Below are 27547 nucleotides of genomic sequence, written 5' to 3' on the forward strand. Positions count from 1 at the left end.
AGGGCAGCTGCCCTGGATGCAGAAGATTTTCGGTTCAATCCCAGGCATCTCCAGGTACAGCTGGGAATGTTCCCTGCCGGAAACCCCTGGAGAGAGCCTGCCAGTCAGTGTAGACAATATTGAGGTAAAGGAACCCCTGGTCTAACCTGGTAGGAGCTAGCAGCTCCCAATGTTCCTACGAGAGCCTCCTCTGAGAGAAAGATATAAAATGAAGAGACGTATTTCTCTCACACACACTAAAGCACTCACCACACCAACAGCCAGATAGACCCCCCCCCTTTCTGAGGCGGGAACACCTCCAGGGACTCCCCGCAGGTAGACCATTCCTGGCTGAGGAGGCTCTATCTGGCCTCATCCTCACAGACCTAGGAGAAACATTTATCCCACTTCAGGGATGGCGTCTAGACGGGAGCGGATTTTGCCCAAGGGGTCAGCCAAGAGCTTCCTTGGCCCCAAATCACTGGACAGATCTCCATCTAGTACAATTTTGCTTCCCAGAGTTGCCTGCACACCATATCTTTAAAGCACTACCCCCCAAAGAACCCTGTATACTGTAATTTACCGCACAGAGCTACAATTCCCAACAACTTACATTTAACACCCCCCTCCAATAACCTGAGAACTATAGTTTACTTCTCCCAGAGCGACAATTCCCAGCACCCGTGACAAACAACTTTTATCACACACCCCAAGAATCCTGAAAACTGCAGTTCACCCCTCGCAGCGCTACATTTCCCAGCACCTCTGACAAACTACATTTAAAGCAGCCACGCACCCCAATAACCTGAGAACTGCCATTTACCTCTTTTTAAAAAGCTACATTTCCCAGCACCCCGACAAACTACATTTAAAACACACCTACCCCTCAAGAATCCTGGAAACTTTAGTTCGCCCCTCACAGAGCTACAATTCCCAGCACCCTCGACAAACGACAATTCCCATATCTTTTTGTGGGGATCGAATGTGCTTCCAAAACGTCGCCAATCCAGTTCATCCATCCTTCCTGGGCCAAATTTGGCACAAGGTCCGCCAGTTGCCGACCCAGGTCACCAAGCAGACTTTGCGGGAAGCCCCTTCCCCTTCAGAGACTCACCTGGGGGCAGAAGACCCTCCTCTCCTCGTCTTGGCCCCAGAGATGAGGGTGCAGCCAGCTTCTCCCTATCCCTCCGGCCGGCATGGAGAGCCTCCTGGGACGGTTCCAGGAGGCCATAGTGCCTTTTCGGCTCGGAGCATCTGTCGACAACAACCTCTCCAGCTCCTTCTCCTCCTCACCTGCCTGAGCTGAGGAGCCGGTCTGACCTCCAGCTCGGCTGAGAGAGGCGTTCCATCTTTCCCTTGGGCTGCTCCTCCTCCTCCTCCTAATTGTCACATTCCCTCGAAATTACATCATGGAGGCCCAAGACAGAAGGAAGTCTTCAAACACATCGGGGAGACTGCATGCACAAGGACAGAGTTAAAGCACATTCTCCCATGGGAATGTTTTCTTGTTGTTTTAAAAATTTATTCGTTTTTCTTTTTCATTCATTACATCCATCTCAAATTCTAAACATTTACTATATAGTCCTCCCCGCTCCTCTCCAAGATTTTCCCCAACTTCCGCTACTGGTTTGTTTCTCCTTTCACCCGCTTTGCTATCTCTCAGCAGAAAAAGATAATAATATTTATTTATTTATTTATTTATTCATACATACATACCCTGCCCATCTGGCTGGGTTTCCCCAGCCACTCTGGGCGGCTTCCAATAAAACACTAAAATACAATAACCTATTAAACATTAAAAGCTTCCCTAAACAGGGCTGCCTTCAGATGTCTTCTAAAAGTCTGGTAGTTGTTGTTCTCTTTGACATCTGGTGGGAGGGAGTTCCACAGGGTGGGCGCCACCACCGAGAAGGCCCTCTGTCTGGTTCCCTGTAACTTGGCTTCTCGCAGGGAGGGAACCGCCAGAAGGCCCTCGGAGCTGGACCTCAGTGTCTGGGCTGAACGTTGGGGGTGGAGACGCTCCTTCAGGTATACTGGACATAACATCAAACCTAAAAACGTAGAAATAAAAGTAAATACACCATCCTATTTCACCATCTTCTAAACATTTTCTGATGCTGATAATGTGGATTTTTATTTAAATCCTGCCATCAAGTCTATTGACTTTCTTTGTTTCTGCAAATATAATATAAATGGTTCCCAATCTTTTTCAAAGTCTCTGTTGTCTTTTTCTCTTAGTCTATCTGTCATTTTTGCCACTTCTGCATCGTTCATCAACTTCTCTTGCCGTCGTTCTTTAGTTGGTATTTCTCCAGTCTTCCAATTTTGTTCAATCAATGTGTTGTTGTTTTTTAAGGGTGCTGAGAACTGTAGATCTGCCCATGGGGAAACTACGGTTCCCAGGATTAAGAACAGAAGGAAAGCCAGTTCAGCGTCTGATTCTCACCTTGGCCAACCTGAGGCCTGTGGGGAACCAGCAAGCAGGATTCGAACTCTTTCTCCTCCTGTGGTTTCAGCGACTGGTATTCAGAAGTGTTATGTACTGAAGTTCTCACCCTGGGCCAGCAGGGGGATACTGTAGATAGTTATGCAAATGAAGGATCGAAAGTGACGTTCAGTGATTGGATAGTTTTAGAAAGTTGCCACAGTAACGTTGTATTGGAGCTCTATATAAGCAGGCTGGCTGAGCCCTTCAGTTCAGTTCTGTTCTGGCCTCTGAATAAAGAAGAGCTGTTTGAAGAATCGCTGTGTCGTCTCATATGTTCACCCACCACTTAACAAGAAGCACTGCTGCCTCTGGCTGTGGAGGTTCTGGTAACCTCCGTTAATTAATACATCCAATCCTCTTTTAAAGGTAAAGGGACCCCTGACCATGAGGTCCAGTCGTGGCCGACTCTGGGGTTGCAGCGCTCATCTCACTTTACTGGCCAAGGGAGCCGGCGTACAGCTTCCGGGTCATGTGGCCAGCATGACTGAGCCGCTTCTGGCGAACCAGAGCAGCGCACGGAAACACCGTTTACCTTCATGCCAGAGTGGTACCTATTTATCTACTTGCACTTTGACGTGCTTTCGAACTGCTAGGTTGGCAGGAGCTGGGACTGAGCAACGGGAGCTCACCCCGTCGCAGGGATTCGAACCGCCGACCTTCTGATCGGCAAGTCCTAGGCTCTGTGGTTTAACCCACAGTGCCACCCGTGTTCCTAGATATATAATAAATGTTCATTAATGTACCAACCAAGCACGTACATAGATCAGCACAGGAAGACTGACCTGAAACCATTTTTGATTCCCAAACTGACCAAATGTTTCCTCTGCAAGGAGGGAGGCGGGTCAGGGAGCCTTCCCATTGTCTCAGGAATTGAGTAATCAGCATTTTAATGGGTGACAGACTATCAGGAAAGGCAGATAACCTGGCAGACAGGAAAAATGCGTTCAGATTTCTGCTGTTGACCACCTTTTCTGTGATGTAAGTATGTGGGGGGTGGTCTTGGGTTACACGCCTTCTTTGATGTATGTATGATGTGTGGAGGGGTGGTCTTGAGCTCCAGGGCAGGGAATTTAAAATGTCTAGACCTTGTTCGAGGTCCTCCTCCTTTCCTGCGTGTGAGGGGAGCACCCTGTTGCAACAGATCAATAAAGATCTGGCTTACGAGCTGCTTTGCTTCTCAATATTCTCTGCTTGGCTTCTGTTATTTTCTCCTACCAATAGGGAACCTACATAAGGACTCTATACGGGCTCTTGGGTACCCCATAAGGGAAAAGGGCAGGTTTTGTTTACAACGCTCCTTCCTTGGATGTTTTTAAGCAAAGGTTGGACGGCCGTCTGTCATGGATGCTTTCGCTGAGATTTCTGCATTGCAGAGGGTTGGACTCGATGACCCCTGGGACCCCTTCTAACTATGATTCTGTGATTCTATCCTTATGCAAGACAGCTTGCTCTTAAAAATACAGAAGATCAGCCACCGGATGAAGCAGAAGGGCAGGCAGGAAAGGTACGCACTGCTTCCTGGAACCTTCTACCTGGAAAGGTAGGCAATGATTTCTGATTGGCGGCTCCTCCTAAGGAAACTCAGCGAAACTTGAGCGACAGGAGCCTGCAGAAGTTGCACAGCAGAATTGGATGTGAACTTTGTCCTGACCAGCTGAGCAAACACAAACAGCACCCAGCCCAGGCCACAGTTTGCCACTTACCCCAGCAGCTGATAACTGGGGTCGGTTCGGCAGATTTTAGATATTTGAGATGTAGCAAAGCCACTTTCCTTCTCCTGAGGGAAGGAGCTTCTGGGATGCAAAGGATCTGCTACTGGGAAATTGGTAGATTGCCAGCAGGCTGCCGAGTCTTTCTCAGTAGACCAGAAAGCCATTCTTGACTCGGCTCTAACTGTAGGCTGGCTCTGAGCCTCAGTGTTCCACAGATGTAAAATGGGCCTGTGTGCTGCTGCCCCATGTTGCTTTTTCCTCCTCCCTCCCAACCGCTTTTCCTTTTGTGCTGTGTCTGTCTTATTCCTTCATGCTTCCAAGCTGACCTGGGAGGCTTTTCCAGCAGTGAACAGCGGGTTAAAAAATGCTTTGAATGGATGAATAAAAATATTCATTCTGGCCTGGTGTGAATATCTCTCTCTCTCTCTCTCTCTCTCTCTCTCTCTCTCTCTCTCTGTGTGTGTGTGTGTGTGTGTTTCACCTAGAAATATGAGTGGTTGTGAATGAGAACCTAAACCAGGGTAGGCAAACTAAGGCTCGGGGGCCGGATCCGACTCAATTGCCTTGTAAATCCAGCCCACAGAATGTCTGGGAATCAGAGTGTTTTTACATGAGTAGAATGTGTCCTTTAATTTAAAATGCATCTCTGGGTTATTTGTGGGGCATAGGAATTCATTCATATATATTTTTCAAAACATAGTGCGGCCCCCCACAAGATCTGAGGGACAGGACTGGCCCTCTGCTGAAAAAGTTTGCTGACCACTGAGTTAAAGCTACCTGGAACTGTTGCATAAATTAGGGAAGATCAGAGCTCCTTCATCCTACTGAGGTTGCCCTTTCTCTATACCCAACATGGTCATGTTTTCCGTCTCACCGCAGGTATGATGTCACACCTGAGCAGGAGGGAGGCAAACCCAGGCGTCCAATTACAGAGCGATTCCTTTGCCGTCTCAGAGAGGCTCCATCACCGCAGGTGGCTGAGCGGATCATTTTTGCCCTGTGAATCACCCGGCAGACACGCAACATCTGGCCAAAGGTGGTGTTTACAGGATCACAACAAGGAGGCCGGAAGACTCGAGGCGCAAAGCTCATCTGCTTTCTCTCTCTTTCCGTATCCTGCTTTTCTCTTCTTGTTCTGCTTGCTGTTGTAAACAAAATAAATCTGCCCTTTTCCCTTATGGGGTACCCAAGAGCCCGTATAGAGTCCTTATGTGGGTTCCCTATTGGTCGGAGAAAATAACAGAGGCCAACCAGAGAATATTGAGAAGCAAAGCAGCTCGTAAGCCAGATCTTTATTGATCTGATGCAACAGGGTGCTCCCCTCAAACACAGGAGAAAGGAGGAGGACCTCAAACAACGTCTAGACATTTTAAATTCCCTGCCCTGGAGCTCAAGACCACCCCTCCAAACATCATACATACATCACAGAAGGCGTGTAACCCAAGACCACCCCCCACAAACATCATACCTGTTGTTTAATCATTTAGTTGTGTCCGCCTCTTTGGGACCCCCTGGACCAGAGCACACGTAGGAAAGGAGGAGGACCCAGAACAAAGGTGTCTCCTCCCCTATATAGACTTTTGGAATTGCCCACCCTCAAACTCCAGACCACACCCAGAAACTTCATACATACATCACAGAAAAGGCGGTCTACAACAGAAATCTGAGTGCATTGTTTATCTCCTGCCTGGCAGGTTACCTGTTAATGCTCACTTGATTGGATGCCCTGGGGAGCCTGGTCAGTCTTTGGTAATGATAAGTACTTAGTTCCTGAACCAGGTCACAGACTCACCCTATTCATACACAGACATGTTGTTCTTATATTCAACTAATAAAATATTTTTTTACAAAATATGCCCAGTGCTATGGATTTTTTTTAAAAGGAGGACGGCTTAGGAATGGACAAATCTGTCAATTTCGGCTGCCATCTGCAGTTCGAGGCTTATCTGCACCCAGCTTGCAATGTTCAAAGTCCTCGTGATGATTTGCCAGCATCTTAGTGCGTATTTTAAAGCGTTGGGAAATGGCTGAGGTTATTGGCAGACCCCTTAATGATTTTCCTGCTTATTGTAGCCATTGTTAATGGGCCGTGCTAAGCGACGCTGGATGGTTCTTAATTGCCTTTTAATTGCCTCTTTCATTTCCTAGAAATTGTTCTGTACAGAATGCAAATCGCTGATAGAATTCAATTTGCTGCGCCATAAAACACAATCTAAGAAACAAAAGGAGCGATCGTGAAGTGGTTAAATAACTCAAGATCAGTTTGAATATTAAATGCAATGGGTGTCGTTCTAAGAATTCTAAGGTCTCAAATACAGAATAAATGTTCATAAACGTACAAGGCAAACGCACATGCGTAAGTATAGTGTCTGAGAGCAATCCTGAAGCCATTTTGACTCTCCCAAATTGACTTCAAAATTTTCTCTGCAAAGAGGAAGGAAATGGGAAAAGCTTTCCAATTGTCTTTTGACTCTAGGGGCTTATACCTCCCTTTTCAGATACAGTCTGGCAATTATCTGTTAAGCTGAGCAAACTATCAGTATACTTAAGAGATTCAGGAACTAAAGTATTTACCATCTCAAAGGAATGTCAGGCTACCCAGAAAATGCAATCAAGTAAGGCATTATCAGGGATCCTGGCAGACAGGAGAGAAGCAACACTCTCAAATTTCTGCTGTAGACCGCCTCCTTCTGTGATGTATGTATGATTTTTTGGGGGGTGGTCTTGGGCTACAGGGTGGGCAATTTCAAAAGTCAATATAGGGGCTTACACACCATTTTGGGGGGTTCTCCTCACTCCTGCGTGTAGTGAGTGGGGACCCAGCTGCAACAGATCAGGCTTACTAGCCGCTTTGCTTCTCAATACAGTGGACGCTTGGGTTGTGAACGTGATCTGTGCAGGATACAGATTCACAACCTGCAGCGTTCACAACCTGCAACCCGTTCCGGTACTTCTGGGTTTCGGCAGGTCCGTAACCTGAAAAAATGCAACCTGAAGCATCTATAACCTGAGGTATGACTGTATTCTCTGGTTGGCCTGTTATTTTTCTCCTGCCAATAGGGAGCCCACTTAAGGGCTCTATACAGGCTCTAGATATCCCATAAGGGAATTAAAGGTATTTTTTCTTATGACAGTTGTGCTGTTCCTCCACCATCAACCACAAATCCACAGGCACACAACAGATCACCTAAATGGAGCTGGTGGATCACTGAGAGGTTCTCAGATCAGGTTGGGAACTCCTAGAGGGCTGGATCAGGTCCTGGAAAATAAGCAGTAGTAAAAACTATGCTGGTGAAATGCTTGTGTTCACAGTGAAAACCATCTCACGCTTGTGACTAGGACTGGAGCAAGCACAGGGTACACCTGTCCTCATGGCCAGTCGAAGGGAGAGGGGGCAGGAAACAGAAAGAGAGGTGAAATGACATCACACACAGCCCTCTCTACCATTTACATTTTCTATGGTCTATCTGCCTCTCAGCAAGACAGCTCTGTGGCATTAACCCCTTCTCGTGCTAACTAGCAAGAACATGCACTGGTTCAGTGTGGCTGCTGGTCTCCCAAATTTTGGTCAGCCGCTGTCTCGCTAACGTATAACTTACCTCGCAGGGCTGTTGTGAGGAGATAATGTGGAGGGGGAAGAACTGTATATGCCACCCTCCTGGGAGAAAAAGGTGGGATATATATAAATGTGATAACTAAATAAATACATCATCAGCTGATTGTTCTTATTTATTGATCATTACATTATATTATTGGGACACGGGTGGCGCTGTGGGTTAAACCACAGAGCCTAGGACTTGCCGATCAGAAGATCGGCGGTTCGAATCCCCGTGACAGGGTGAGCTCCCGTTGCTCAGTCCCTGCTCCTGCCAACCTAGCAGTTCGAAAGCACATCAAAGTGCAAGTAGATAAATAGGTACCACTCCGGTGGGAAGGTTAACCGCTCTTCCGTGCGCTCCTCTGGTTCGCCAGAAGTGGCTTAGTCCTGCTGGCCACATGACCCGGAACCTGTACGCCGGCTACCACTACCACCACTACTACTAGATTTCTTACCCCCCCTTCCACATTAGGTCTCAGAGTTAGGGTTGCACCAATACAAAATTCAATATTTAAAAGTAGTTTTGAAACAAATTACAGGAATAAGGCAGATCTACTTGCATGTCATTCTTATGAATATATGCATTTCTACACACACTTACCCCTAACTGGTGTAGCAGTTAAGAGTGTCAGGCTAGGACTTGGGAGATCAGGGTTCAGATTCTAGACTGTGACCACGAAACTCACTGGGAGTGACCTTGGGGGCTAGTCACTGCCTCTCAGCCTAGCCTATCTCACAGGGCTGTTGTGGGGGTTAAATGAGGAGAGAGAGAACGATGGATACCACTCTCTCCTTGGAGGAAAAAGCGGGATATAAGTTGATGAAATAAATAAGAATAAAATAACGCCTGCCTTTTTATAGACATTTTTGGTGGGTTAGAGGAGGGCGTTGCAAAATCTGGAGAGGTGCAGATTGTGGAGAATGGCTGTTCTGGTTCTTACACTGTTTCAAGAAGTGCAGGAGGCTAGGGAGCTCCTTCGTTAAAACAGGAACCAAGCCAAATTTATCCACCATCTCCAGTTTGGCGGCGGGAAAAAGTTAATGTGTTCATTTTTGGCTTATGGTGGTGTTTGTCTTGGAAACCGCAGCTGCCTCTCACGTTGATCTAAATCTGCTTTCGATAAAATGAATTAGCTTGTAAAACAATATACAGGGGAGGCAATGGTTGTGGTCAGAGATACAGATAGATATATAGATATATATGGCCTTTGGATGATGTGAAAGTCTTGCTGCTCTGCTAATGCCCCTTGAATGGCTGTAATCATTTCAGGGTCTTTTGGCACAATTCTCCCTTTTACTGGGGTGGGGGGGTGGGATTTGGTACATTTCAAGCAAGGAACAGAGAATGCCTTTTCCAAGATGGTATTAATCGATCAATTAATAAAGCTCTGTTTAAATCAGGCGACAGCCCTATTAAGAGCAAATCAGCGCCTTCGATTTTGATTCAATTCGAGAAACAGAATGTGAGCTGCAGACATCCACTCAGCAGGTAGAGACTTCTGTGCCAGGGGAAAGGTGCACCAGTTGGATTTCTGCCTGACGGTTACAGGTGTTTTTGCCCACAATGACAAGGGGGGAGAGCCCTAATTTAGGGCTGTGGACCAGAGCTGAGAGGGCTAGAATAAAGCACAGCTCAGAAATGGCGTGAAGTTGTGTCAAGAAAGGTTTTATTCCTGCAGATCCTGCCGGGATTACACTGCCAGATTGGGGAAGCAGGCCGCAACACGACTTCAGTCTAATTACAACAAAGCTGAAACGGGATATATACTGCATGGGTGCGCATGTGATTTTACGTAGATTATACCAAAATGAGAGCAGTAGCCCCATTGTGGTGCAAAAGGCGATCTCTTCCCTTTGAGAGAAGTGAGATGCCTATTTGACAACGGTCTATTTATCAGCCATTTAGCTTCCCGCTGGAGCTGTACCTATTTATCTACTTGCACTTCGTGCTTTTGAACTGCTAGGTTGGCAGGAGAAAATTAATATAATATTAATTTATTATTATTGTTGTTATTGTTATTATTAATGCTAGCCAAACATGTAGCTAAACCTTTCCCCATGACCCCTGGGAGAATCATAGAATTGTAAATTAGGGTTATCTACCCCAGGGGTCAGCAAACATTTTCAGCAGGGGGCCGGTCCACTGTCCCTCAGGCCTTATGGGGGGCCGGACTATATTTTGAGGAAAACAATATGAACGCATTCCTATGCCTCACAAATAACCCAGAGATGCATTTTAAATAAAAGGACACATTCTACTCATGTAAAAATAGGCTGATTCCTGGACCGTCCGTGGGCTGGATTTGGAAGGTGATTGGGCCGGATCTGGCCCCCGTTCAATGCAGGAATCTCAACCCACAATCCCCAATCCAATCTGAAACCATTTGCCGCTCAGCTTTGCATGCAGAACGACCCGGGTTTGATCTCTAGTCTAGATCATAGCTGTCATCTGTCCCTTATTTGGTGGGAAAGTCCCTTATCCCAGCGTCGTGTCCCACTGCTGTCCCTTATTGATGATGTCCCTTAAATTTCCCGGGTTTCAAAGGAAGCAGCTCCTCTCCCTCCCTCCCTGCCGGCCAGGGAGGAGGGAGGCTCCAACTGTGTTGCTTGGCTGCGTTGCTCACCCAATAAGGAGTCTAAGAACAACTGGAGGGTGGAGCTTGCATGCCTTGTGCCGATCAAATCAGCCACATTGCCTGGGGACTCGCCTTTGCTCAGCGCTTCTCAGCGGAGAGGTGACGGTGGTTTTCCTTGCTGCATCCCCTTTGCTGGGTTGCTGTGCTGTGGGAACCACCGCTTGAGGCTTCGTTTGGCTGCTGGCTGGGCTTTCTGCCTTTGGCTCGGAGGGGCTCAGAAGTTGAACATACCCGTGCCCCTTGGGAAATCCCTTATTTTGGCTGCTGATCCCTTATTTTCGAGGCTGCTGGTCCCTGATTTTCAAATCTGTAAGTTGACAGCTATGGATGAATGAATGATCTGAGTGCATACAAGAAGAGCTTCCTAAGTTCCCAAAGGCTGAAGCCACACACCACAGGGTGGAGTTCTGCTCCTTAAAGGACTGGGAAGAATAATCACCAGGAGGGTGTGGGAAACTTATCAGCTTATCAGACCGGCTTCCCCCAGCTTTGCTCAATATGTAGGCCAGGAGAGGAGGATTCGATTTCAGGGCGTGCCGGAAACCCATTCCTAGGCACCCAGCCCAGTTCTCCAGCAAACTCCCTTCACTCTTTTGAGTTATGCAACAAATCTCTGTGCCATTTCCCCAGCAAAATGCGATACGACTGAGCTACACCAGGTTGCCGAACCACTCTGCGTGGGCCTGGGACATGTCACAAATATTGGGACTTCCTGGTGGGCCGGGTAAGTTATAGCGCTGACAAGGGTGCAGAAGTTTGCCTCCCGAGGTGGGCGGGGCCAGAGGCAAAAGTGGGAGGGGCAATGGATGAGAGGCTTAACTTTGTACAACTGCTAGGCAAAAGCTAGAGGTTTTCACACACCTATGCACCAGGGTAAGTCTGGGGGCCGATGCAAAGAACCAGAGGGCCACATAGGGAGAAATCCAGTCGCTTCAGAGCTTAGGGACAGCGCCAGGCCTTGAGAACCATGCTCCTGGATTTTTCTGTGGGGTACCAGTGCGGTTATTGTCATTTTAGGTGCCCGGCAAGGGAGAAAATTCTTCCCCTCTGGGTTTTTGGGCGAGGTACCACTCAATGTCGGGACACGGGTGGCGCTGTGGGTTAAACACAGAGCGTAAGACTTGCTGATCAGAAGGTCGGCAGTTCGAATCCCCGCGACGGGGTGAGCTCCAGTTGTTCAGTCCCAGCTCCTGCCAACCTAGCAGTTCGAAAGCATGTCAAAGTGCAAGTAGATAAATAGGTACCGCTCTAGTGGGAAGGTAAGCGGCGTTTCCATGCGCTGCTCTGGTTCACCAGAAGCGGCTTAGTCCTGCTGGCCACATGACCCGGACGAGCTGTACGCTGGCTCCCTCGGCCAATAAAGTGAGATGAGTGCCGCAACCCCAGAGTCGGCCACGACTAACGGTCAGGGGTCTCTTTACATTTACCTTACCACTCAATGTCAATGACTCCCTCCCTTCTGTTTTCAATGCTGTCACTGAATCGAATTGAGCTCCCATGGGATCACAGAGTCATTGCAGAGTTGGGAGAGATGCCTGTCTGTGAAGACAAGGTGTAGTTGTATCACTGGACTCCAGTTCCTATAAAGTAGTACCTCGGGTTACATATGCTTCAGGTTACAGACTCTGCTAACCCAGAAATAGTACCTCGGGTTAAGAACTTTGCTTTAGGATGAGAACAGAAATCGCGCAGCAGCAGCAGGAGGCCCAATTAGTTAAAGTGGTGTCTCAGGTTAAGAACAGTTGCAGGTTAATAACAGACCTCAAGGACGAATTAAGTTCTTAACCCGAGGTACCACTGTAATCCCTAGGCACCATGGCCAATAGTTAGGGATGACAGCAGCTCACATCCAACCTCTGCAAGCAGCACAACTTCTCCACTCACAACTCTTATGTTTTAAATCAGGAGTCAGCAAACTTTTCAGCAGGGGGCCGGTCCACCGTCCCTCAGACCTTGTGGGGGGCCGGACTATATTTTGGAAAAAAATAATGAATCCCTATGCCCCACAAATAACCCAGAGATGCATTTTAAATAAAAGCACACATTCTACTCATGCAAAAACATGCTGATTCCTGGACCATCCGTGGGCCAGATTGAGAAGGCGATTGGGCCGCATCCGGCCCCCGGGCCTTAGTTTGCCTACCCATGTTCTAAATGATCTTGGGACCAGTGCCCCATGCATGCCCACTCAGCCTCTCTGATCTTTGGAACGGCTGCCTGTTGACGTTTGGCTTTTGCCACATTCTTTTCAGCATGGACTGAAAGCGATTTTGGTTTAAGCAAACCTATCCAGACAAGTAGATGCTGACATTTTAAAAAAATATTATTATTTTTTACTTATCTTTAAATGTTTTAATTTAAACCATTATAATCAGGCATTTTAATGATGAAAGGATAGATTCACCCAAGGCCTTGACCACATACCAATTTGGGGGTGGGAGAGTGGGGGTGGTCAGAAAGTCCAATTCGTATAGGACTTTAGGGGGGGTGGAAAAAAATCAATGTACACGGTTGTGGCGTGGGTTTTTTTTTTTTTTGTTCTTTATTAAAGGAAAATAAATCTGGAGGGAAATCAAAAATTACAAATAATAAAAACCAACCCAGATCGTATATTATAGCAGCCATTTAAAACTGTACAAATCCACTGTGCTGGGGACGAGGGAACCCTCGTTACGAAAACAATCCTCTTTGATCAGGTTTTTTTCCCTCCCCCAAATATACACGCTTCTAAATTATTGCATTACTGTTTAAAAAAGAACGAGAGAGAAAGAATAACAGCTCCAAAGACCTAGGTATAAAAACCTCACCCTCAAGTTTTGCCCCAGGGAAACTGAACGGGGCAGGCTGGGTGGGGGCATCCAAAACAAGGGAGCGCTTTCAAGACATCCAGTTTTGAGAACCAGGTTCCAACAAAATGCCGCCCGTCTTGCCCTGACGGACGCAGCGGCGCCGGCTACCAAAAGCTTGATCTCTAAACAAATGACCCCGATTGGGTTTTCATGTACCCAGAAGGTAGAACCGGGCGGTTTGTTTTGTTATCGCGGCTTGAGGCCTGAAGATGCCTGCTCCTTTTTTGCTCTCCGTAAATCTGAGTGGGGTGGTCAGCGGCCTGCGGACCCCTTCACAAGACGATTACCGGTCTGAATCACTTCATGCAACCTTCAAGAGAGGCAGAGGCAAAGCGGGAAACTCATCTGAGCCCAGAAGCTGGATAAAAGGGACGAAAACAAGGTAGAGGAGTTTTTTTCCCATCTCGGCCAAATGACATTTCAAAGATCTGCCACACCTTTGGCCCGCCAGATGTTCCTAAACTCCTGTTAGTCTTAGTGAGGATGGCCTGGGATGATGTGAGTTTTACTTCAGCAACTTTTGGAGGGTCAAACTGTCTCCACTCCTGATCTGCAATGCAATGGCTAAATTTGACAACACAGGAGGCTGATTTGAAGGCTGTGCATTGCTCCAGCTGCCGGTGGACATTGCAGATCAACTCATTCCACCGAATTCCTGACGCCCTGCAGCGACTTCTGCAGTCCGAAGCCATGTTGAGGGTTGTGGAGAACAAACAAGACGTTATCCCCACCCCGATTTGCTATGACTATAGCTCAAAGACATGGACGGTGTCGACGAAATATAAACACAAGCTCTCCTGAGAGAAAGATTTGCAGAAATAATCGGTTCAAAGACATTTGCATGAGAACACTTCCAAAACAAGGGGAGTGATCTTCCACAAATAAGATGGTAGCTCTGCTTTTGATGCTGGCTGCAATGCAGTCGAGTTTCTTGAGGACTAGATGCCTTGTGTGTTCTCGGCAACACACCCAGTAAAACCTCTTGGACGTTTCTGCAACCACTGAAGCAAAGAAGTTAAGATCTCCCCTCTGACCCACCGTGTATTTGGAAGACTTGTGCTGGCAGAAGGGATGAGCCTCCAGAGACTGCCAAGATAGTTGTGGGGGCAAGGTGGTGCCAGCCAGGGGGGGTGGAAACGATCTTGCCTCACTTTTTTTCCTGCCAAAGGTGTAATTTCCCCTCCCCGCAAAATGCGCAGCCCTTTAAGCAGGGCTCGTTTCAGTGCAAAACAGAGTAGCCAGCCAGGAACCAGCACTTTAAAGTCGTGTTGAAATCCCTGTTTTAGCGCCATTGTGACGATGACGGCACAGCGCACGCTTTTGAGAGGGGGGAGCCACAAGGCAAGCAAAGATGGGACCTAGCAAGACCTAGAGGCCGGCCCGTGTGTATGCAGAAGTAGAAAAGGCAGAGGTGCGCATCATGCCTTTGATGGTGCCATTCCAAGCATGGCACAGCCAGTCGGTTCCCGCGTGAAACAAGTACGTTAAGAGTGAGCCCTTCTCCTGGGACACGTCCGTGATAAGGCACTTGGTGCAAGGCCTGGAGAGGTTAAATTGGGGCACCTGGGTACTGTTAAAGAGGGCGCAGGGAATCCTTTTGGCCCAGCAGACCAGCTCCGACATATGGGTGGGGCAATGCTCCTGTCAATTCACCTGATGTCGGGCTTTGACAGGTGGGCAGTCACACCCAACCTATCAAAGCTGCTTGTGCAGTGCTTCCCAGGCGCCCGACTGAGTTTGGGGAGCGGCAAAGCCCTTTGTGATATCTAAACTTGGCCTTTCTCAAGGTCTGGCAAAAGCGCTTTCTGCAGGAAGCGGCTGCGCAGTCCCGTTTGCCTCACGGGGAATACAGCTGTGAAGTGTGGCGACTGAGCCTCCCCACCCCATAGATTGGCTATGCAATCAAGTTCCCCCTACAAGGAACTCTTCTGTGCAGCCGACCTCACCACACTGACATGCCCCACACCTGATGTCACGGGTGGTTGCGGTCTGGGGCGGAAACAGCCTCGGGGGCTAAACGGAGATCCACGCCAGGCCACATCCACATCTGGCCTGTGGGTCCGAGGTTCCCCACGCACTGTGTTAAGGGGACAGGGTGGAAAAAGCAGCCCTTACTAAGGTTTGATAACGCAGCCGTATTCTGCTGAGCGACACAGTTGCATCCTCCGACGCCCAGTCTTGTGCGAAGCAGAGTTTTCCCAAGGAGAAGTCCACAAACCCCCAAAATTGTCACGGAGGCGTTCTTCCACGGAGTTCGGAGCTCATGTTCCACCTTTGTGATGCCCCAACTGGAGACATGGCACAGCGATCAGCCCGGTAAGAAAAGGGGCAGAGGGGTGTGCGTTTTGCAAACACGCCGACAGTCGTACGCAAAGGATTGCGTGCGGTGCCTCCGACAGAGCCAGTGGTTGCAGCGGGGGAAATATCGTACCCTCGGCTGTTAGGTAGCGTCTTAGCCAAGCGAGGGCTCCAAAGGGCAATCAGAAAAAAGAGCTATTGCTGTTCTCCCGTCCCCCTGACAGAGGAAACTGTCAGCATGGATCAGAGAAGAGTATCTTCAGAACTGGCCTTCCCGATAGGGTTGCGAGACCAGAGTCTGGCTTTGCTGTTGCTTTAGGAATCAGGATCGGAAAACCCCACGGCCACAATGGGACATAGTTTATATACAAATAGGGAACGGGGACACATGGCTTCTCCAGATCTTGCTGGACTCCCGACCTCCGTTATTTGGGGCTGATGGGAAGTCCAGGAACATCTGGCTCCCCACCCCTCATTCAGAAGACCACGGGGATTTTTCTCTCTTTAAAATTTCCATGCTGGAGACGGCAGATTTCACGAACTCATCAGCAGACAAGAAGTTCGTCTGACACGGCCACCATCCAGCCGGGTCGGTCCTGGCCAATGGCAGCAGGAGTCAAGCAGAGGTTCACCATTCCTGGAAGGGGTTCCTCGGGTTAGTCTTGGCCTCGTTCCCAACGCAGAACCCAAAACGCCTTGAAGAGAAAGCCAAGGAATGGTGCCTTGCTGATGGAAACTGGGACTGCTGTTCCCTCCAGATCTTATTGGCCTACAACTCCCAGGATGGCCAAGGGTCAGAGGTGACAAAGAGCTGTCTGCAGGGCGCCAAGTTGGCTACCATGGCTCGATGGCCCCAGCCAGATCCTCTCTCCCTGTAAAATGAAAGGACTGACATTTGGGGAACGGTTCGGAACAGAGCCCTAGTTCTGCAAAATGGCAGCTGGCTACCCGGGATGGTGGTAACACAAGCTGGTTCTAATTTACGCTGCTCCAGTCAGCAAGAAGCTTAAAATGGAGGGATGTCCTATTGACCTCGCCATCGGCGTTTCGATGGCTGCTTGCCCAATTTCTGCGTCAAGGCCGTCGCTCGTGTTGCCATCCCAGGCAAATCCCAAACGACGTTTCAGAATCCCGTTGCTGAAAGATTCATCTTCACTTCCTGGGTGAGACGGTTTCAGGTGACGCATTTAGGAGAGGGTCGTCCGAGGACGTGAACGGGAAATTCCAGAAAGGGGAGCAAAGATGAAGCAGGGATCGGCTTCAAGGGTCTCGGTGGCAAGAAAAAACTATGAGCGGAGATAGCTGCCCAGCGGGAAAGTCACAAATCATCTCTTCCCAACCCAAGCGCCTATTCTTGAAGACTCAATGGGAGGGTCAAGGGCACAGCGATCAGTATCAGTAGTTAAGGCCACCTGAGGATCTGTTTTCTGCAGACCCATATATACATGTACCGCAAAGGGGGGGGGGCGGCTCCAGGTCTCCCCCCCTCCCAAGACACATTCCACTATCTCCCCAGATCCCTCCACGAAACATTATTGCACATCCAAATTTGGAACACATGCAAAATTGACATACATACACAGGCCCTATATATATATATCTATATATCTATGTACACATACATATGCAGAAAATTAAAATTTTGGTTTAGAAAAAGCAAAAAACTGGAAGATTCTATTTCTTAATCATTCACCAGTTGCCCTGAGAACCAGATCGAGGGGGGTTTAAAAAGAGAGAGAGAAAGTTCTGTCATCATTTCCGTTTTACGACCGGCTTCTCGCTGCCCCATAGCAAGCAAAAGAAAAAAGAATAAACATAAAAATATATCCTTCACTTCGATAAAGAGGTCTGTTTCCATCTTCAGGCACACAACATTTCGGAGAGGGGGATCTTCCGGCTGCTCCGCCAGGGACAGGTAAACGCAAGGACGGGTTTCGAAGTGTTTTAGAAGTTCAGGCGTCCCGACGGGATCTGCAAAGGGGTTGGCCGGAAGATGCTAACAGGAGCTGGTCTGGAGGTTCCCTTCTGTCAGAAGCGAGGCGATGGAGGACGGGCCGTAAGCGCTGTCAAACTCCTCATCGGAGCTCAGGTGGTCGTCCTTCAGGGACGACTCGGCTGTGGACCGGGCTGCCTTGCGCCTGGTGGAGAAGGGAGAGAAAGGTTAGGGGCCAGATTTCCATTCCCTAAGAACCTGGGAATCGAGGTAGACTGCCTCTGGGGCTGGAGGTTCCATAAGTACATCAAAGAGCCATGCACCTGGGTCAGGCCAAAGGGGGTCTATCTAGGCCAGCATTCTGTTCTTGCAGCGGCCAATCGGACACCCCAAAGATGATGATGATGATAATAATAATAATTTATTTATACCCCAGCCCTTCCCAGTTCAAAAACTGGGCTCAGGGCGGCTAACAACAAATTTAAAACACTTACCGTATTTTTCGCACCATAGGACGCACCGGACAATAGGACGCACCTTGTTTTAGAGGGGGGAGAACAAGGGAAAAAAATTCTTCTGCTCTCTGCCCAGCGCCCCTTCAGCGAAGCGGCAGGAGGCTCTGCGCAGAGAGTGGGAGAATTTTCCCCCTTTTGTTTTCCCGTTCTAAAACAAGGTGCCGTTTAAGGTGCGTTCAGGTGGCTACCTTGGAAGCCTGGAGAGCGAGAGGGATCGGTGCGCACCGACCCTCTCCCGGCTGGAGAGGTGACGCGCGCCTATGGCAGGAGCCTCCATAGCCGAGCGTCACCTCTCCAGCCGGGAGAGCACGCGCAGGGCTAAAGCAGCCCCCCGCAACCGTCTCCCGGCTGGAGACGCGGGGCTGGGGCGGGGGAAGCCCGAGCTTCCCCCTCCCCCAGAACAGGACCCAGAGCCATGCCAAAGCTGCGCGCAGCTTTGGCATCGCTCTGGGAGCTTTCGGGGCTGGGGGAGGAGGAAGCCCTCCGCCAGCCTCCAAACCATGTCGGGAGACAGCGGGAGGGCGCGCAGCGCCTCTCCCGCTGTCTCCCGAGTTTGCGGGGCTAGCGACGGGGAGGAGCAGGCTTCTCCCCCCCGCCAGCCTTCTAGCCAAGTCAGGGGACAGCGGGAAGGGCGCTCTGCGCCTCTCCCGCTGTCCCCCGAGTTTGCGGGGCTGGCGACGGGGAGGAGCAGGCTTCTCCCCCCGCCAGCCTTCTAACCAAGTCGGGGGACAGCGGGATGGCGGCGTTCCGCCTCCCCGCTGTCCCCCGAGCTTGTGGGGCTGGTGGTGGGGCTCTCCTGAAGCCTGGAGAGCGAGAGGGTCGGTGCGCACCGACCCCTCTCGCTCTCCAGCTTCAGCGAAAGCCTGCATTCACACCATAGGACGCACACACATTTCCCCTTCATTTTTGGAGGGGAAAAAGTGCGTCCTATGGTGCGAAAAATACGGTAATTGTAAAAGCAGCATAAGGTACAGTATAAAAACATGAATAACAATAAAATTCAAAAATCAATTTAGGGGAAATAAGCATTAGGTAATCCCCAGGGCTAGCTGGCTGAATTGGTCCTACTTGGGCCAGTGAGGAGGCCTGGGGAGAATTAGCTGTGGGGTCTCAGAGCGGGTGTTCTTCATAAAAGGGGAGGGGGAAATAAAAGATCAGGCTGAATTCAAATTAAAGGCCAGGCGGAATAGCTCTGTCTTACAGGCCCGACGGAAGGAGGTTAAATCCTGAAGGGCCCTGGTCTCATGGGACAGAGCGTTCCACCAGGTCGGAGCCATCACTGAGAAGGCCCTGGTGGAGGATAGTCTGACTTCTTAGGGCCAGGGACCTCTAAGCTATGGTTCTTCATGGACCTTAAGGTCCTCTGCAGGGCAGACCAGGAGAGGCCCCCAAGCAAGACCCATTTCCTCAGGACCCACAAAGGGTTCGCCCTCCTTACCAGAGGTCCTTCTCCAGGGACTTGACGCGGCTCTGGAGCTGCTCATTGGTCTCGTGCTGCTCCTCCAGCTCCCGCAGGGCCTTCTTGCGTGCAGCTTCCAGCCGCTCGATCTCCTCTTCTGCCTCGTCCACTTGCCTCTTCAATGCCTTGACCCTCAGGCTTAGCTATGGGAGGGAGGAAGGAAGGCCTGCTCAGTTTGACTCAGGGGTAGCCGCAGGGAGATCTGGGATGCCCTGGCAACCGAAGGGCCCAGCGGAGACCTCATAAATACATGCTGGCTAATTTAAACCACCCACCCCCCGTAAGGAGTGGAATCATCATACAGCAGGGTCTTTCCCCTTTAAACCTTCCAGTGCAGCGGAACCTGTCCTTTGGAACTCCCTGCCAATGGACACCAAGGAGGCAGCCTTCACTGAAGTCTTTTTAAAAAAATCATCATAATTATTAATATTATTTTCGCTGAACTCTTTCCAGCGTCCCCTTGAAACATTTTTGCTTAAGTTTTGAAACATAGTTTGTGATTATATTATCAGTAGTGAATATGTTAAAATTTGTTGTAAAACCTAATAAAAATATTTTTTTTTTAAAAAAAAGGCAAGCCTATCTAGACACGGAGAAGCTGCATGTTTTATCTCTTTCTCAGCTAGAGTTGATTTCAGTAATATTTTTAACACCTATTTTTAATAGCATTTCAAATCAACAATTTTAGCGTTTGGTTTAACAACCCAGCGGGAAAAAGATAAATAAGTGGCAACCAGGCAAAAAGCACTCAGTTGCAGAAGATGCCAGGAGATGAAGCTGGGGCTACTTGTGTGCAAAGCTCTATACCCCGCAATCTTGGGCCCTCCCTGTAAAAGTAAAAGTAAGGGTCTAGTCCTCAAGGTTCTGGTTTTAAGCAGAGGAAGCTGCCTCAAACAGAGCCAGGCTCTCAGGTCCACCTGGCTCCAAAGGCTGGCTGTTCTCTTTTGAAAGAAAACTACATGAAAATAATGTATCAATGGTATATCACACCAGTACAAATAGCAAAAATGTACAAAACCAGGTCAAATATATACTGGAGACGTAAAGAAAAAGAAAGTACTTTTTATCATATGTGGTGGGAATGCAGAGAAGTTAAAAAAATTTGGGAACTGATATATAACGAACTGAAAAAAAATGTTTAAAATGACATTTGTAAAAAAAAAACACAGAAGCATTTTTGTTAGGGACTGTAGGGCAAGACCTGCCAAGAAAAATAAATAACTTATTTATGTATGCTACAACAGCGGCAGGAGCCTTGTTAGCACAAGGATGGAAGAATGAGGAAATCCAAAGGGAAGAACAGTGGCGAGAAAAACTGATGAGCTATGCGGAATGGGCCAAATTGACATACAAACTGCATGACAAGGACAATCGTGACTTCAAGGAAGAACTTTTTACAAATTATCTAAAAAGACAACAAAAAGATTTGGACTCCTTGGCAGGTTTTGAATAAACACCCACAAATTTATTAGTTGAATACATGATAGATAAGGCAAGGATAGGGACAATTTTATAATATGCAGAGAACAATATGTGCAAAGAAACCAGAGAGGGGAGAAAATAATGAAATTGAATATTTGGGTTGATAATTTGTTATGTTGAAATGGTCTAATAAAAATATTTTTTTAAAAAACACACCACAAAGGCTGGTTGTGGTGGTCCAAGATTTCAGAAAGGGACATCTTTCTACAGCCCTGTCTGGAGACGCCTTTGGGGGTCTTCTGAGCCCCCCTGCCCACCCCACCCCAGGTCACCTGGTCCTTCTGGTCGTTGACATGCTGCCTCTCTTCATCGATCTGAATGGTCAGCTCCTTGACCTTTCGCTCCAGCTTGCGGTTTGAGGAGACCAGGATGCTCTTCTCCCTGCGGCGACAGGGAAGGAAAAGGGGGAGCTGATTTCTGAAGAGTCCGACCACTGAGCTCAGCAGTGCCTGCACTAAGCGGCAGCGGCTGTCCAGGGCTTCAGCAAGTGACATTTCCAGCAAAACATGGAGGTTCTGGGGGTCTTCCATAAGCAAGGCAGGCACTGTGTCGCTTGTCCGAGACACAGATTTTTTTGGGGGGGGCCTTTGGTCCTTGGCATTTCGCTGAACTGCAACTCCCATCAGCCTGCCTTTGACAAATAATTACCAGGCCAGTTTTGCAGAGGGGAAGCCAAGACGTTTTTATCTCTTCGTAAGATTTGAAGGATGGGACGTGGGTGGCGCGGTGGGTTAAACCACAGAGCCTCTTGGGCTTGCCAATCAGAAGACTGGTGGTTCGAATCCCCGCGACAGGGTGAGCTCCCATTGCTTTGTCCCTGCTCCTGCCAACCTAGCAGTTCGAAAGCACCTCAAAGTGCAAATAGATAAATAGGTCCCGCTCTGGCGGGAAGGTAAATGGTGTTTCCGTGTGCTGCTCTGGTTCGCCAGAAGTGGCTTAGTCATGCTGGCCACATGACCTGGAGGCTGTATGCTGGCTCCCTCGGCCAGTAAAGCGAGATGAGCGCCGCAAGCCCAGAGTCGGCCACAACTGGACCTAATGGTCAGGGGTCCCTTTACCTTTACGTTTAAGATTTGAAGGATTTGCAAGTGGAAAGAACCATTGGGAAAGATGAGCCAAGATAGCTTGGGGTTTGCTCTGTGTATTTAAAGGAAGTGTATTCTGTGGACTGCCCTCTTTTTATGATTAAATAATAAACTAATAATAACAATAATACATAAACAAATAAATTTTAACTATCATCAACACTTCAGGGAATATTTCCTAATTTCTGTTGAAGAACTGGTTTCCTGTGAATTGCATGTGTCCACTATGTGTGTGCACCTTTAAATTTTTAGAACAGCCCCCAGCAATCGCAGTCCATTTAGCGCCACCAGGCCCACGCTGGGGAACGCTCTTCCAGCAGAGATGCAACAGGCACACTCTTGCTTTGGGCTTCCAGGCGTCTCTTCAAGAATCTTCCATGTCAATGCTTCAAATTTTCTTGAGTAGCCAGCCACGTGGCTGATCGTTCTGTATTGCTTTTAAAGGTTTTACATATACTGCGCTTCGATCCCACCATTTTCTGCAAGGAGCTCGAGGCGGCATTTGCCATTTCCCCTACAATCTCTGCATTTAATCTCCACAACAACAACAACCCTGTGGAGTAGGTCGGGCCGAGAGGGACAGTGACTGGTCCAAGGCCACACCCAGAGAGCTGCATAGTTTAGAGGTCCCGGGCCCTAAGGAAGCCAGACTATCCTCCACCAGGACCAGGGCCTTCTCAGTGGTGGCTCCGACCTGGTGGAATGCTCTGTCCCAGGAGACCAGGGCCCTGCAGGATTTAACCTCCTTCCGCAGGGCCTGTAAGACAGAGCTATTCCGCCTGGCTTTCAGTTTGAACTTAGCCTGATCTTTTATTCCCCTTCTCTTCCCTCCCACAGCTAATTCTCCCCTGGCCTCCTCGCTGGTCCAAGTAGGACCAATTCAGCCAGCTAGCCCTGGGGATTATTTAATTGATTTTTTGAATTTTATTGTTATTCATGTTTTTATTCTGTATTTTATGCTGCTTTTATAATTGTTTTTAAATTGTTGTTAGCTGCCCTGAGCCCGGTTTTTGAAACAGGAAGGGCAGGGTATAAATAAAAAATTATTATTATTATTATTATTAATCACTGAGCAGGGTACCTGAACCCCGGTTTCCCCCATGGCACTCAGACTGCTACCCCTCACTGCCTCTCCGCGACTTACCTCTCTTCAGCCTGGAGTTTGTCCTGAAGCTCTTGAATGCGCGATTCCAGCTGGGAGACGTTGGCGCTGGGCTTCTGGAGGACTTCGCTGCTGGCCAGGCGGCTTTTCAGGTCTTTGTTCTAGAAAGAGAGATTTGGAAGCGGGGAGGTTTAGAGGGGAATGGCCAGCAGCCGAGGACAAGTTTCTGCATGACCTGTGTTAAGTTGTGGGTGAACATATGAGACGACACAGTGATTCTTCAAACAGCTCTTGTTTATTCACAGGCCAGGACAGAACTGAACTGAAGGGTTCAGCCAGCCTGCTTATATAGAGCTCTACTACAACGTAACAGTAACCATTTTCTCTAACTATCCAATCACTGAACGTCACTTTCAATCCCTTATTTGCATATGTGGACCTGAGTGAAAACTATCTACAGTATCCCCCTGCTGGCCCAGGGTGAGAACTTCAGTACGTAACAATCTGGAAGGGACTTCTGTGGGTAGGGTTGCCACATTTGCTCTGACAAAATACTCTCTACAATATCCTTTTTGAGATGAGGGGACCAGCCTTTCAGAAGGTCTTTGCGTGCATGGGGAAACTGAGGCAGAAAAGGACTGGAGAGAACAGCGCTCGGATCTTCATTGGACCAATACTTTCATTAAAAGCCTCTTGCAGGATTAAGAAACCAGAAGCCTTTCTACTTGGAATAATAGGACTGGAATTGCCCCAAAAAGATGGTAGGTTGTTTTCGTATGCCGCCACAGCGGCAAGACTTTTACCAGCCCCAAACTGGAAATCGCAAGAGAGACCAACAGTAGAAGAATGGCAGATGAAGATGTTGGACTTTTCGGAGCTGGCCGATCTGACTGGAAGAATCCGTGACCAGAAAGAAGAGGCGACATAAGAGGACTGGAAGAAATTCAAAGAATATCTAGCTAAATATTGTAATATAAGATAAATAGAAGATTCCTGGAAGTAACAAATAGGCTTAGGGGTAGAATAAGAATATGCGTTAGTAATTATTTTGGATTTCAATATTAATAAAGGAGAAGAAGTTAAGTGAAAGAAGTTAATATTATTGGAAGTAAGAATTTGGAGAACTGCTAAACAGGTGATATAACGAAATTCAGTTAGGGGGGATTTGAGGAAGTCAGTTATTAATGTAATGAAATTAGGAATTTGAAGTAATAATTTTTCTTTGTGCTATTTTTTGCTGTGTGTTTTTGTAAGGTTTTTCTTTTTACGTGATAAATGTGAAAATCAACTAAAAAATTGGGGAGGGGGAGCCTCTTTCATGTGGCTTCTGTCTGAGTCAGCAACTTGGGGTTATGAGCAACAAGATGGAGAGCAAACACAGAAACACACACACACAAAAACACAAACTCCGGCTGCACAGGGTTATGTAACGTCCCGGGCCGGGCTGAACAAAATTCCCCTCCCCGCTTCAGAAAGCAGGAATTTTGATTAGCAGAGTTACATAACAGTAATAATTGCTTTCCCCTTGCTTTGCAGTGCAGCCAAGCTGGGTGATGGTGGGAGGCCCGGTTTTGCTGCTTTTCTTTATGAAAGAGAAAGAGAGAGCGCAAAGCCTCAGGAGGAATGCAAAAAAGAGCTCCTATTCTCTCTCATCTGTGTTCAAACATGTCTTGGGCCACAGCTCCCAAACAGTAGCACAGACAGGGAAGCGCAGCCCAGAGACACCTCTGCCAAATCCCTTAGAAACCTGGTTTTCGTTTAAACAAAACAAAAGGGGAAGAAGAAAGAGGCTAGTCCTCATGGAGGCTGAGAAAAACGCAGAGGCCTATCAGAAAGAGGCTTTCTTTTAGGCTACAAAGCAACCTGAGTTTTGGGCCAAAACTCCACAGCTGGTGCAAAAGGATAGCAGGCAGGCAGGCTGGACTATTAGGGAAATGGTAATATGAATAATAATCCTAAATTAACTGCAGCGAAATGAGGACGCACTGCAAAAATTGACCCCGCAGCAGGCAGGTTTCCCTGTTCCACAGGTCGCCTCTCCGGGCGATCCCTCCCTTTCCGTTTATAATGAATATCCAGAAATGAAGAAGCGCTCTGCTGAGCTCAGAAGCTTGCTCACCGCTCTGCAATGTTTCGAAACAAACCGGTTCTGTTGCTGCTTAAGACGAGGAGTAATGTAATGCGTTAATTAGTAAGCGTTTGGTCATTTGGCCCAATTAAGGGCCAAACAAGGCACGAGCCTGTTCATGCGCTTGTCTTCCTTCCCTGGGGACGAAGAGGGAGGGCTCCGAGTGCGAGAAAACAGGCTCAAATATCCCCTTCCTTGCTCTCCAAATTCAGTTTTATTCATCACATAGAATAGCAGAATTATAGAGTCTGGAGGAACTCTAGCCGAACCCCCCACAATGCCTTTTTTAAAAGGCCCAGGTGTGAATGTGGCCCCCAGACCCCTTTCCTTGGCCCCTGGGACTCTCATAAAGGGTGGGGAGGGCAGGTCAGAGGATGCGATGCCTGCCACCAATTTGCTTTTTACTACCTAATGTGTCTTTAACTGATGTCGCTTAAGTTCATCACTGTGTTTTCACCATCCACAGATCTCGTGGTGTGAGAGGGGGTGGTCTAATAAATGCAATTTAAAAATCCAGTAAAATTACTGGGAAGGAAAGGGATCGGAGGCACCCAGCCACACCCCTTGCAACTTTTTCATAAAAGGTAAAGATAAAGGGACCCCTGACCATTAGGTTCAGTCATGACCGACTCTGGGGTTGCGGCGCTCATCTTGCTTTATTGGCCGAGGGAGCTGGCGTTTGTCTGCAGACAGCTTCCAGGTCACGTGGCCAGCAGGACTAAGCCGCTTCTGGCAAACCAGAGCAGTGCATGGAAACGCCGTTTACCTTCCCACCTGAGCAGTACCTATTTATCTACTTGCACTTACTTTCGAACTGCTAGGTTGTCAGGAGCAGGGACCGAGCAACGGGAGCTCACCCCGTTGCGGAGATTCAAACCGCCGACCTTCTGATCAGCAAGTCCTAGGCTCTGTGGTTTAACCCACAGCGTCACCCGCGTCCCTTGCAACTTTTTCATACTTTGGCTCAAATGCACCAGCTTAAAAACAAAACTCTTTGCATGGTAAACTGCGATTCCTGGATTGGACTAGACTAGATGATTCTTAAGGTTTCTTCCAACTGCAGAATTCTATGATTCTGCAGGCAATATTAGTCATACACAAGAGTAGACCCATTTGAAACGAATGGGTCGAGTGACTCATGTCTATTAATGTCAATGGGCCTCCTCAGAGCATGACTAACGCTATAAAATCCTATGGCTGCAAGTCTCTTCCCATACAACCCAGAGCCGAGTAGAAGTTTATGCAAGAAAGCTTCTGATCTATTGCTTTGAAAACAAACAAGAGACATCCCAAGAACTGCTGGTTTTCAGCGCTGTAAGAAAGCTTCCATTTCCCTCCCACCTGCAAAAAGGAATGTTGGGAACTATAGTTTGAGGGTGCTGGGAACTGTAGCTTTGCAAGTTCCCAGGATTCTCTGGGTGGAAATAATGTGCTCTGAATGTATGGCACGTAGACCAGTCTAAAATTTGCTGCTCTCCAGGGCTCCAACTCCCAGCAGCCACTGGGGTTGCTGGGAGTTGTAGTCCGGTGGCGCCCAGAGGATTGCAGATGTTCTAGCCCCATCCCTGTTGAAAGAAGCAGGTTTCACACACACACACACAGAGAGAGAGAGAGAGAGAGGGGGGGGCAAGACATAGCTCAGCTTCTCGTGAACCTGGGGGCCTGGGAGAGGGTGTTAATACAAGAGGAAAGTCTGTTTGCAAAGGACAATTGCAGGGGGTTGGTCTGAATGATCTTGTGGGGTCCCTTCCAGCTCTGAAATTCTACAATAAAGGTCTCTACGGGGAACGGTCTGAGCCGCACGTGGCCGGCGTCCAAGCAGAGTGTCGCCTGGGCTGTTTTCGCCCTCGTTAATTGCACAGCAACAGCGGCTCGTTTACTGAAATGTCTCGTGGGGGTTGGATTTTGAAATGGTGCAAATTACATAACTTGTCTCATCACCCCCCACCCCACCCCCCAACTGCTACAAGCCCAGACAGGCAGGGCTCCTGCAGACGCAGAAGGCATATCTGGTGGGGAAAGAGACTGCTGGGGAAGTTTCCAGGTCCAAACCCGCTTCCAAACAACAACTGCTTCGAACAGAATGCCAGTCCGAATGCCAGTCGGGGGGCAATATTAAACCACTCTGGGAATTTCAGCTCTGTGAGGGGGAATAGGGAGAGAGGGGCCTCCTAGCAAACCGCAGCTGCCAATTTTATTTTATTTTTGAATTCTCATCTTTATTTTAAGTATTAAATCCCTCCACCGCAAAAGAACAAAAAAAAAATAGAAAGCAAATCACCT

The 27547-nt window shown here is 48.3% G+C and overlaps 2 protein-coding genes across 4 annotated transcripts in view; both read right to left on the reverse strand.

Moving 5' to 3' along the window:
• Positions 1–1287, reverse strand: part of TUFT1 (tuftelin 1) — a 59156-nt gene extending 57869 nt beyond the window's left edge. Inside the window, exon 1 of one of the 2 annotated variants that reach the window (XM_081891777.1) lies at positions 1094–1287. In XM_081891777.1, coding sequence (XP_081747903.1) covers positions 1094–1210 — 117 coding nt within the window. In that variant the 5' untranslated portion in view covers positions 1211–1287. The remainder of the gene's footprint in view (positions 1–1093) is intronic. The other variant, XM_081891776.1, reaches the window with a different exon arrangement.
• Positions 1288–12905: 11618 nt separating this feature from the next.
• The window catches only part of CGN (cingulin), a 70769-nt gene continuing 56127 nt past the window's right edge, over positions 12906–27547 (reverse strand). For both annotated transcript variants that reach the window (XM_081891319.1, XM_081891320.1), the window contains exons 18-21: positions 23179–23297; positions 21222–21330; positions 19447–19610; positions 12906–17698 (exon numbers count right to left, since the gene is read on the reverse strand). In XM_081891319.1, coding sequence (XP_081747445.1) covers positions 17557–17698; positions 19447–19610; positions 21222–21330; positions 23179–23297 — 534 coding nt within the window. In that variant the 3' untranslated portion in view covers positions 12906–17556. The remainder of the gene's footprint in view (positions 17699–19446; positions 19611–21221; positions 21331–23178; positions 23298–27547) is intronic.

Source organism: Podarcis melisellensis, assembly GCF_964234715.1.
Source record: "Podarcis melisellensis genome assembly, chromosome: 16".
In the NCBI taxonomy this organism is placed as follows: domain Eukaryota; kingdom Metazoa; phylum Chordata; class Lepidosauria; order Squamata; family Lacertidae; genus Podarcis; species Podarcis melisellensis.